Source organism: Morone saxatilis, unplaced genomic scaffold (assembly GCF_004916995.1).
Source record: "Morone saxatilis isolate NCDOM2014 unplaced genomic scaffold, NCSU_SB_2.0 Contig6, whole genome shotgun sequence".
In the NCBI taxonomy this organism is placed as follows: domain Eukaryota; kingdom Metazoa; phylum Chordata; class Actinopteri; family Moronidae; genus Morone; species Morone saxatilis.
This window is the reverse complement of record NW_023340206.1, coordinates 9,082,080-9,094,133: the sequence shown is the minus strand read 5'-3', so window position 1 is coordinate 9,094,133 and position 12,054 is coordinate 9,082,080. Positions and strand designations below refer to the sequence as shown.

The window sequence follows — 12,054 nt, the reverse complement described above, 5'->3', positions numbered from 1 at the left end:
GGGGGGGGGGGGGGGGATTAGGAGAGAAAAAAAATCAAACGAAGACATCTTTTATGGAGAAAATACCGACCGTCCGTCTGTGACTTGTTGAGGAAGAGGGTGCTGGCTCTGGGGTGGTCTGACGGGTTGGCTTCTTGGGCCAGTTCTGTAAGACGAAAGCATGAAAGTGGCTGTGGGTCTCCATTGTGGTTCTATTGTATAGTGACACAGAAACAGCGTGAAAAACATGCACCCACCGTCGGGGAGCTCCCTGTCGCTGATGTGCTGCAGGTAGGTCCCGGTGTCTTCGCTCACGTCCTCGGTGGTGGTGATGGGACACTCCTCCAGCTCCACCTCTCTCCTGTGGACCTTGGGACTCTCCCCCGGGGAGATGCAGCAAGACACAGAGCCTCCCATCGTTGACCTACAACAGCCCTGCTACAGCCGGCACCGTTTCCCATACAACTGGGCAGGGATCACCTACTAGTCTACTGCAACTTCCACAAAGTTTAATCTCAATCTTCTAAGTGGCTGATGATCAAATCTAACACCAAAGTGAATCTAAGGTCTATTTTTTTTTTTTTTTTTTATATATTTAAAATGATCTAATTTTACTTCAGTATACGAGAGACCAGTCTAGGCTGGTTGTTTGGCTGCAAGGTGAGCTCCAGAGCAGAAAGGGATCTATGTAATGACAGCCAGCTGGGTATATGCGGTGTGTGCGGGACAGCTGACATATTCAGGGCGTGTGCGCAGCATAGCACTGGCGCACTTTAAGGAGAATTACATGCGTGGACTGAGTCGTTTTGGACGGCGAAGAACTTAAACCAAGTCATTTGACGGACTAGAGGCTGACAACACAAAGTCACAGGCTCCTCTAGCTCCCTCCATGGCTGGCCGGCCAACGCTAGCTCCCGCACCTCAATCCATTCTCACTGCGGCGGAAGTCTCTGTCACAATAAAAGACTGTTTCTGCCGGACTCACGGACGAGTTGACTGCGTGGGAGAGACTTTTGGGGGAGAGCTAAGGAAGCGGAGAGGTGGCGAGGGCTGGGGTTTGGAAACGATAGCCAGCGTTAGCTTTCATCTCGTCGCATTTTGCAGGACACGTCTTGGATGTCAAATCCGCCGAAGAAGTTAAGTTCAGAGGTAACTTCCGGACACTGCCTTTCAAACTAAATGTCGTCCTGTGTACTTTTAAGATAAGATATTCCAATATTACAGCGGCAAAGTGGATGGAGCAAAAAAACAGTATAAAGACAGTATAAAGACAGTAAGAGTATGAAAAAATAATATAATAAAAACACTGTACAAGAGAAAAAACAGTCAAAAAACACAATAACACAAATACTAGCAGCAGTTGCACATGGGCAATAGATTGCACAGTAATTATTTGTATATAATAATTATTTAATCATAATTTGTACTGTACTATTGTAATTTTACTTCACTGCAATTATTTGACAAATTTTGTTACTTGTTACTACAAAACACATGTTTTATGTATGTACAGCTAAAAAGAGGAGTTAATTAATTGATAAGTTGATTGGTATGTATTTAGATACTTGATTAAATCATTTTTAATGCACTGAGAAAGAAAAAAAGCTATTATTTTATGTAATTGTGAACAATGTTGAGGTTTCTACTACACAAAACAAGCATACAGCACTCAGGAAGAAAGGTGGCTGGTAAAATATAAAAAGAAAATTAAACTACAACCAAGTTCAGCATGAATTCATGATGGCTGTGATTGATTCCCTCGGTTTATACGGCAAAAAAAACAAAAAAAACACGTTGAAACTGTTCAAAGGACTCGTGTAGCAAAATCAAATAGCCAACTTTAAAACCTTCAGATGATAAAACAATTATAGAAAAATGGAAATGCATAGTTTTGAGGACAAAACTAATCTAGCATCCAGATAAAGGAAATTTTGAAAATTAACTTTTGAACTTTTGTGATACATGACACATATAGAACAATAGACAAATCTGTATTTTCCTGTGTTTATTTTATTGTTTTATACTTTAACCTTTAATCACACAAACATCATTTAAAACTGCGCTTAAGTTCCATGCTTTTATTTTGTGTGCAGGAACCGGAAACGACCCTGCGGCTACGTAGTTGTGAGCTTCACGTGCAGGCCCCGCCCCCTCCATTACAGAGAACACACAGCCGTTGAGAAAAACCTTCGTAGACACGCCCATCATAAAATCAGGCCCTCCCATTGGTCACCGCCAGCTAAGCAGTCACCTGATTGGCTGGAAATGCCAACGCGTTACGATACATAGACGCTTGAATGGACTCTATTCCTTACGTTGTTTTTTCAACGTAGCGACGTTGTGAAGTGACGAGGCAGAACATTTGCGTGATGATATTGGATATTTCGGAGAAAACAGACGACGGTAGGATTTAAAAGAAGAAAACGGACACTGAAGGCGGTAGTTCGCTCCACAAGATGGCAGTAATGACTCGGGAAATCAGCTCGCTGCCTTAAAAACCTCAAAGAAGGAGAACCACACTGCGCATGCGTAAATGAAAAAGGGACACCAGGTAAATATGGCTGTATAGTGCAGTTTCTGTTCATTTCACAGCATGGCTCTGGTTCCGTACGTGGAGAACTCGTTACCTGCGCTCTCCAAACTCCACAACTCATCAGCACAGTTTCACTTCGCCAACCACGACCTCCGTCTCGCCCAGGACTGGAAAAAGCTTGGGGTCGCAGCAGTTGTGTGGGATGCGGTAGGCGACGCTATCAGTGGCAACGTTACTGCTGTTCGTTATTCATTAATGTGATTATAGTCTGTTTTCCAGGCGGTTGTTATGTGCATGTACCTGGAGCTGGGGAAGGTGGAGGTGAAGGGGAAGGAAGCTATTGAACTGGGAGCTGGCACTGGACTGGTGGGCATTGTGACAGCCCTGCTGGGTGAGTTCATAGACTTTTTAAAGGGTATTAAACATGATTTTACTGTATCAGTCAATGTCATATTCTTAACCTTTCAAGGTGCCAAAGTGACCATCACTGACAGACAGCCTGCCCTGGACTTCCTGTCTGCCAATGTGAAGGCAAACCTGCCCCCAGACTCCCAGGGTGCAGTGGTTGTGTCTGAGCTGACCTGGGGCGAGGGCCTCGAACAATACCCAGCAGGGGGATTCGAGCTGGTGCTGGGAGCAGACATCGTTTACCTGGAGGACACCTTTGTGCCACTGCTGCGGACTCTGGAGCACCTGTGTTCGGACACCGGTGTGGTGTTACTGGCCTGTAAGATCCGCTACAAGCGAGACACAGACTTCCTGAGCATGCTGAAGCAGCGGTTCACAGTCGAAGAGGTCTACTACGACAAACAGAGGGACATCCATGTGTATAAATCTTGGAAACTGCCACCTAGGGAGGATTTGTGACAACTGAGTGCTATTTAGTCAGTTTTCATTCATTGATTGTGTTCTTATTTGTAATTATTTACTGTTTTTTTGCATAAGAATCAAATAAAATGTTCAAAAATCACCAAAGATTACCAGAAACACATTTATTAACAGCTGCCAAAAATGTAATATTTCAATAGCTCTAACATAATGCACTGTATTATACAAGTTGGTGCCGACATTTAGAAATTGTGAATACAAAATTAATGAAAAGCAACATTAAAAAAAAAGCATACTATGTAATGACAATACATAATACCTTAAGTAATACAATATGGCATTTCATCATCATGAAAATATCCATTTTGTTCACCGTGAAGTCGCTCTCTTTTCGATTTGGTCGCATTTTACAATGCTTTCGCAGGGCGTCTGATAGGTGCAATCGAACCGTACTCTGTGAGATATGAGGCCCGGCACAACTAATAACGTCTAATCAAATGCACGATGATGCCTTGATCATCGCTAAGCAACAAAACACTCATGACAGTAACTGATGACTGGTTAGCAGGGTTACTGGAGTAAAACCTGACATTTTCCTGTGGTATAGTGAAATGTGTTAGGATTGTATATGCAAGGAAAGTGCGCGTGCCACTTTGTAATCCTGTAAACAGAACTCTGAAGCGGCCTCTGCTGATGCCTTATCAAAACTTTCCCCAACAACAAAATGGTGCGGTCATGACATGTTCAAAGACAGTATGATACATAAACATTCAAGGCAACCCATGATTCCAGTGATGGACCACGTGTTTCCAAAGTTTGTTTCGAAATATGGAGTCAAAGGGGAGCGCCCTTGTAGCTCACTGGGTAGAATGCGTGCGAGGCATGGGACGATATGGATGTTTGATTTCACAATTTTCCTGGCCAAACTCACTGCGACTGACATCATATTGTTAATCAACATATTAAAACTCTTTAAAATGGCTTTTTAATTTACTGGGATCATTTTACCTTATTTAGTTCAGAAACAAATATTTTATTGCATCACTGATGGGTCACCTCAGACCTGCATCTCACCTCCCTGTCCTTCTTTAGTTAGTAGTTATACACATCCGAATTAAGGTCATTTGTGGGGAGTACAGCGGGGCAAGCCGAGCCCGCAGCCATGGTGACTCTGGAATGATTGGAGAGATGCAGGCTCCATTGAAAGGAGGCAGGGAGATCAATATTAGAGAGTGTACGTTAGCAAGCAAGATCGCTTTTCAAGTCACTCATGAGGATATTCACGAACTCATCGGAGTGTTTTTAATCACGATAAAACCACGTGTCGTCCCATCCCTAGCGCATACTTTGTGTCGTGGCTGAGCATTTACAGTAGCGGCCCAAGTCCGAGTCGTATACTGAGGCCCTTTCCTGCATGTCATCCCTTCTTTCTAATGTCCTGCCAATAAAAGCTAAAGGCAAAAAAAGACAAAGAAGACATATGCAGGCAAGGTATTTCTTCCATTGCAAAACAAGTAAGGCTCATTGTTTTTGTTCAAATCCAGGAATTAATCAAATTAATCTAAAAGAAATCCATAATACTAAATTATGGGAGAAGACAGCACAAACACTGTAATTTAACCGTTTTATGTTTACATCATTTACTCTGACGCATGAGCAGCAGTTCATCTGAGTTTTATTCTAGAGGCATATTATGCCACGGGGACCCTGTTTACTGTACAGTACAGTGAGCTAAACGAAACTAAATGAGTGCTCCTTTTATATGTCTGGGGATGTTTTTGTTAAGATTGCCAGAAACAAAAAACAAAGAGCCTTACTTAGGAATATGATCTGAAACATGCATCAGAGACCCAATAAACACTTGGAGTTAAATAAATGTTCCACTTGAGAGATGTTCAACTACAGTCTCTTTTTTGTTCATGTCGTATCAAGGCAGAGTAAATTAAAGTAGTAAAAAAAAACAAAAAAAAAAAAAAGTCAATGGCATTACGCAAGCAGATAATCCAATACATAGTAAACCAAAACATAGCTAAAAGATAAAAATGTCCATGACACAGCCCATCTACATTTCAAAGCATTAATAAGTAACAGATGTTAATGCAAGAGCTCAGTTACAATTACAAATGTTGCACACGAAGGTAACCTCCAAGTGTCTCGGGGAGATTTAACTGTAAAAAGTTCCGTCGGTAGTGGCGATGGCAATTGAGCAGTTTCCCGTTGCTGGTGATGTTGCCCAGTTCGTCCAGGCACCAGAGACTGGAATGCTTCCCATCAGTGGCATCGAAACATGAAACAGCCTCATTGTCTGTTCTATTGCGTCACCACAAGGACCCTGTATAGTTGAACTCTCCTCCACGTCCGTCCTTGACATTGCCTCACCCTTTCATGGGAAACTGATGGGAACAGAATTACGATTTCAAAAATCGCTGAAGTGGGAGGTGGTGTGTTTTTCTCTATTCCTGGTGAGTCACTTTACAGATATTTCAGCAGTTTTTTAAAAAGAAAGCAAAAGAGTAGAAAAGGGGGAGTGGCATCCAGATGCATGGCTCTGTGCTGAGTCTCTGTACATGGGGACAGACGGGCACCTGTTGAGCCACTGACAGGCGTTTGGTGACCTTTCTACTCAGATTTGTGGCAGTACAAGTCTTTGAGGGCTTTGAGTTCCTCGATGAGGGTTTTGTTCTGGTTCTCCAGCACAGCCACGCGGTTCTCCAGACACTTGACGTACTCCTTCTTCTTCCTGCGACACTCGCGGGCGGCCTCCCTGTGAGACATCAAGACCATGTGTGAGTCTATGTCTGTGGTCAACGTCTAAAATACATGCTACACTTACTTACATGGCCTAGCCGCTTCATTTGTTGCATGCAACACCCGCCCAGTGAGGAAACCCTCAAATGAGCACCTGTGTAGTATTTCCCTCCTTTAAGTTTCTACCGAGCCACTGAAAGGAGCGCCACAGTCAGCTCTGCTTTAATTGTAGCATTCTTTAGCTCAGTATCAAAGGTAACAGCACCGTCCAAGACTACAGCGTGAACTACAAAGTTCTACACCATCTGTTTACCTCCTAACGCACATACCTGTTTTTCATAAGTCGGACCTCCCTTTTGCGTGTGACTTCTTCGGTGCCTCCCCCCGTGCCCAGTGCAGGCGAAGTTGCCATGACCACCCCAGGAGTGATGGCGCTGGTGGGGGTTGTGCGGATCTGATAGGCCTGGACATCACCAGAGGCAGCTGCCGGACAAAAACAGGCAAGAACAAGGTTTTTATTTATTTATTTTTTTCAAATACAGAGAGAGAAAGATTCACTTGAAAACATTTGTGCACAACTGATTGGTTCACTTTAAATATGCTCATGTTTAACTATTTCCCCACCTTGTACAACCACCTGGTTGCTGGGCACAAGGATCTGCTGCCCGTCGCTGGTCTGGGCGTACTGCAGGATGGTGGCCCCGGGCTGGGCTGCGCCGGCGTTGGCCATGGTCAGTGTCTGCAGGCCCTGCACTCCGTCGGTGCCGTTATTGGCCAACTGGATGGCGCCACCCTGGGTGATGGCAACTGCAAAGGGACATCGTCATGTGTAAGGATTAGTCTCAAATGAACTTCTGGGATGTTATCCAAAGCCAGTGCATCAGACACTGACTCTCTGTCCTTTTCCTACAGTATACAGCTTAAACACAGCTAACTGCAACAATTCACTTTCTATTTGTTATACTGTCCCTGTGCAATGTGAAGCAGTATCACTCGCTATTAATGCAACAACATAATACTACTATACATACTATGTGTCAAGACAAACTCTGCCCAATGTCCGTCTTCTTGAACCAGGAGAACCGAGATTTGCAGCACTTCATTATAATGCTGTTTTATCGCACATTTTACTTTTATCACAAATACTGCAGCTGTTGCAATTGTAAAGAGCAAAAGGACAGCAACTCCCACATGTTGCAACGACATGTAGCTTCCTGTATTCCACCCAGAATCCAAAAGTACTTACTGTACTGGCCACTGCTGGTCTGATAGATGGGAGTAGGCATGGTGACTGTGGTGATGGCAGGGGCTGAGTCGTCCTCTGACTTTTCTTCCTCAATTCGAGGTACAGCAGGAACGTCTGACGATAAGTCATTCAGAATCTTCCTGCAAAAGGGGAACAATCAGAGAGAAACCTCAGCAAACTTTTTCCTTTTTTAAAAAACAACCAGTCACAATTATTTACCCTCCCTCGTGAACATTCATACATGCCTTCTATCATGTGCTGAACAGCAACAGTAGTTAATAAAATGGAAGAGCATCAGTCATTCTCTTCCAGCTATGAACACACAATCAATAAATCTGGAAACATTAATAGATAAGTGAGAAGATGTCACACAGACCTATAAGAAGGTCGTCTGGACAGGATCTCTCGCCTCTTCTGAGAATCTGTCACGCTGTCTACAGACTCCTGAGAGTCCTCGCTCTCCGCAACAGTTGAAATCTGTGACGAAAATCATTTAAAAACCACTTTAATTTCACGCACATACGTCATTTCCACGGATGTGTTTCACCGCAGATATGCAGCCATGAAGGTGGAGCCAAAAGTGAGGCAAGAAAATACAACTACAAACAAACTCACGACGCCAATTATTAACTTTAATTACGTCTTATTATTGTCGAGCGTTCTGTGATTTTTATGTGCCGAAATAAAACCCAAAAGTGTCTCCTACCTGAACCGTCTGGACTTGTGGAGACTGGATGACAGAGGGCTGGGCTGCTTGGATCACCCCATGCACTTGGACTGTCTGGCCATTGGGTAACTGCACTAGGGTGACTGTGGGACTACTGGACGACACCTGGGCTGCTGCTATGGACGCCTGCAACCCATAACCATACACTGTCTGTATGCAGCGTTATGAACTGTTCTCAGCAGCAGCAGTGACTCTCTTGTTTTTCAGAGAGCCATTATGCAGTCATCATTATCATTTATACCGCCACATGCATGTAGATTTGAGAAGCGATGGGGATATTTACCTGGGTCAGGGTGATCTGCTGGGCCTCAGATTCCGAGACTGCTGTTTCACCACTTTGCTGTGTGTCTGCACCAGCCTCCATGGTCATTTAAAATCTGCACAAAGTAAGAAACTGCTTGTTTGGGTGTGTATCGCCATGCTTAACATTGTGTGTGCAGCAGACAGGGAGACAGTGGTGTACAGTGCACAGCAGATCCTCTGGAGGTTGTGCCTCATCCACACTGATAGTTGATATTCTAGGAGGAGGGTGTGGCTTAGCTTAACATGCTAGCACCTAATTCACTTAGAAAACTTTTTTTTTTACCTGCTAAAATCGCTTTTAAAAGCGTGCAGCAGGTGTGGCGTCGCAAGACACAGCAATGTAATGTGTGAGTGTGTTTAAAAACACGCTGCTGCATTTACACAAAGCTAACAAGTCACACTCGGCATGCTAACGGAGGCTAGCTCCGTGCTAACAAGCTTAACACGGATGGTTCAGCGCCGCAGCCATTTCTTTAACATTTTTTTTTTTTAAAAACATATGCCGCATTTTTTTGGGGAGCTTTTTGCTGCAAGATACAACTGTAGTCCAAAAAAAAACAACACCTAACATTGCACTGACCGAGCATTAATAACGCTAGGTCGCTAGCTGTGAGCCCGTTTGGAGGGAAATGTCTGCATGCACTGTTTGCTGTATTATGCCAGTTTTTTGTTTGCAACTACTTTCACTAACCGGTCTGTTGGCTCACTTTTACTCAGACACAATGTTGACGTGAACAGCACGTAGAGCTGCTTCTGTAACGTACCTCTAAAGGCTGTTTATGAGAAGAAAAAACCACACATTTTAAGCCCACTCCCATATTAATACCTATGTCTCTGTTGTGTTGCGAGCAAGCGAGCCCTGCAGAGACTGACTCATTTTGTGAGCCTCTGCAACACGGCCGCCATGATCTCTTTGTTGGCTTTGTGCGGATATTAGGCGCAAATAACTTCTCTGGGCAGCCATCTATCTGTTTAGCAAACATCGGATGCGTATCCTCTTACCAACACAGACTCGCTTCGTCACTCCCGGGTCTACGGAGCTCCACTTTTATTCAGACCGACACGTAAGAGACCGCGTCAGGCTACACCTCCGTCGCGTCACCGAGAACAACAACACGGAGAGGAGGACGAGGGAGACGACGACAGAGGATCAGCTTCGCCGAGAGGACTCGAGCGGACACGGGGAGGGCCGGAAAGTCACGAAGGTTGCCGAGGAGACGATGGAACGCCCCGAAGATAGCCGAGGGAAAGCGCTTCGGCGGTCTAGACGCTGCAGCGGCGTATTGCTGCCGTCCATTGCTTTTCCTTTTGATTTTTACTTATATTTTTGTATATTCCGATCCTGTGTAGATACTCCATCGTCTTCTTTTTAATCCAGGTTGAGTATAATGTGAAGAGTGGCTTTCTCCAGCTGCTCTAAATTCTCAAAGCCCTGCACTGGATGAGTTTTGTGTTTTTGTGTGTCTTCGTGTGTGTGAGTTTCCACACCCACATTTGCCATCCAGGTGATTCTCAGTAAGAGCCAGCCCACAATGTCTCAACCTGGTTATAATAACGGAATCGCTCCTTTTTTAGGCGAAGTTTCTCCTCAAACTTATCTGAGCATGCGCAGCAGCAGAATGGGCTTTATTAACAAGATGCTAAATGAAAAGTTGATCATAACTGGTTAAAGGCTCCCTGTTGCATGGCTTCTTTGTTTCTGTTTTTTTTTTGTGTGCTTTTTTGTACTTTAATAATGTAATTATCACATTGATCCACAACAATAAGAATATTGTCATGTCAAAAACCTCAAAAAAGTATGAACTAAAATCAAAACACACAATTGCTTTCACCTTTGTAATCAAATCAATTTTTTTTTTTTTTAAAAAAAACCTGCTAATCATGAGAACCAACTGAGACAATGACTTTATGTTGTAAATTTTAAGTTTTACATATAAACTAAAATATAATATAAAATGATATACGCTACAGTATTAAACATATAGTTCTATTTTTAAACCAGATGTTAGTTTTGATTTATAAAACATTTTCAGTAAAGGCACATTGTTGAGATTGTTCAGAAATCCATGGACTGCGTTACTGTTGCGGTACACATGGTGGTAGCAAAATCCTTCTTTATTTCTCCCCACCATGACAGCACAGACACTGCCCCATTATGTTATCTTTAAGCACATGTTTCTTTTATCTCAGCCTGATCAGTAATCTGTGACTTAGATTAGCCTTAACTGTGATACTGACTTTCTACCACCAAACTACATTGTGATTTTAATGAGAAAGCACTGGGTTTCAGCCCTGTATTACTGATTACGTACTATTTACAGCCCTCAGGATTCACATTACATTTGCTTCTCCTTGGTTGTTGAATTTGGCCATAAAATGTACTCATTAACTCTGTCGCTCGGTGTGTGAGGACCGGGGCCGTAGGAGTGAAATGGGTTCTAAGCTGTGGCAGCTGGTCAAAATCCTGCAGGGAAAATGAGACTTCAGACCAATTTATGACCATCATCTCTATGTGCGAGGTCATTTCGGAGGTCTCTTAATACACACACACACACACACACACACAGATGTCAAACATACCCATCTTCACCTATCGAGTGATTGACTACACAACTGCTGACCCAACCAATCTTGTGTCCTCTATAAGAAACTGTCTGAATCGTATCTGCCAACAAAAGTCTTACATTTTGCACTTTCTATTCAAAGTGAGGCACCGATGATGAACCGTGCAGTCACATGTTCATCGTTAACACTCTCACAGCAAATATCATAAATATTTGACCCAAAGCAGCCTTCGTACCTTCTCCTGAGTCCATGTCAGTGACTTGATTGGACATTGATTTCCCTTAATAATGACCACCAGCTAGGATAGCCATAGAAAACCATAAGTATTCTGAATTCTAGAGGGCAGGTTTCCTTAGTTAGTACTCAGTGTGCACTTGGCTATGTAACCTGTGCATATTCATATGATTAAAAAATGAGTCCACAATTTGTATGCCTGTTGTGCATATTTAGTCAAAAAATGGAGAAACATAGCAGAAAAGCAGTATATTAAAAATGAATGACAGTTGTGTTAGGGCTGCAACTAATGATTATTTTCATTCCTGATTAATCATGCAGATTGTTTTCTCAGAGAATTAAACTATAAAACGTCACAAGATATTTAATTTACTACTGAGGAAATTGGCATAGACCCAGTAATTTGTTGGCGTTTTTGACATGATTTATTATTACCATACATTCATTAAATTTGTTGCTAATTCATTATTCTGTGCATTGAGTAATCTTATCAGCTCTAAATTTTGTATTTATTAAGTTCCCTTATTAAGCCTTTCACATATGACCACACAAACAGAATCAGACAATCCTTGCATCATTCACTTCTCTATCACACCACTGTCACGTTTTCTGAGCCCATATCGACGTGGCCTGGTGATTAAATCAAATTTCTGATTCTGACTGCTATTGCTGGTGAGCTCTGGCACAGAATATCTGATTGCAAGGTGTTATTTATTTTTTTTTTTTTTACCACAGCGCTCTGTAGCAACGACCCTGGCTGTAAATCACTGCTGAAACACCCACAAACAGCAGAGTAAAATGATTCCACAGACGTCCAAAATGGTGTAGGAGGAGGAGGATAGGAGTTTAATCTTCAGAATATGAAGCAGAGACCTGACTCCAATCCATAGC

The 12,054-nt window shown here is 43.0% G+C and overlaps 3 protein-coding genes across 7 annotated transcripts in view; 1 reads left to right on the top strand and 2 right to left on the bottom strand.

The window, feature by feature from the left end:
- LOC118339784 (cyclin-Y-like protein 1) overlaps positions 1–1,094 on the bottom strand; it is a 3,987-nt gene extending 2,893 nt beyond the window's left edge. The window contains exons 1-2 of the mRNA XM_035677519.1: positions 237–1,094; positions 71–145 (exon numbers count right to left, since the gene is read on the bottom strand). Coding sequence (XP_035533412.1) covers positions 71–145; positions 237–396 — 235 coding nt within the window. The 5' untranslated portion in view covers positions 397–1,094. The remainder of the gene's footprint in view (positions 1–70; positions 146–236) is intronic.
- mettl21a (methyltransferase like 21A) lies at positions 997–3,482 on the top strand. Of its 2 annotated transcripts, none has more exons than XM_035677524.1 (3): positions 997–1,128; positions 2,073–2,719; positions 2,792–3,482. In XM_035677524.1, exons 2-3 carry the CDS (start codon positions 2,573–2,575, stop codon positions 3,377–3,379), a joined length of 735 nt encoding a protein of 244 aa, XP_035533417.1. In that variant the 5' UTR covers positions 997–1,128; positions 2,073–2,572; the 3' UTR covers positions 3,380–3,482. The 2 variants fall into 2 exon arrangements, with proteins under 2 accessions (XP_035533417.1, XP_035533418.1); XM_035677525.1 differs by lacking the exon at positions 997–1,128 and having other exon boundaries at positions 2,573–2,719; positions 2,792–2,903; positions 2,982–3,379.
- Positions 3,483–3,489: 7 nt separating this feature from the next.
- Positions 3,490–9,788, bottom strand: LOC118339785 (cyclic AMP-responsive element-binding protein 1-like). 4 transcript variants are annotated; one of them, XM_035677520.1, is made up of 8 exons: positions 9,367–9,788; positions 8,345–8,438; positions 8,041–8,211; positions 7,711–7,811; positions 7,335–7,474; positions 6,713–6,895; positions 6,418–6,571; positions 3,490–6,104 (listed from the first exon to the last, which is right to left on the bottom strand). In XM_035677520.1, exons 2-8 carry the CDS (start codon positions 8,429–8,431, stop codon positions 5,960–5,962), a joined length of 981 nt encoding a protein of 326 aa, XP_035533413.1. In that variant the 5' UTR covers positions 8,432–8,438; positions 9,367–9,788; the 3' UTR covers positions 3,490–5,959. The 4 variants fall into 4 exon arrangements, with proteins under 4 accessions (XP_035533413.1, XP_035533415.1, XP_035533414.1 ...); XM_035677522.1 differs by having other exon boundaries at positions 8,041–8,187; positions 9,367–9,779; XM_035677521.1 differs by lacking the exon at positions 9,367–9,788 and adding an exon at positions 9,191–9,360.
- Between the last annotated feature and the right edge of the window lie 2,266 nt (positions 9,789–12,054).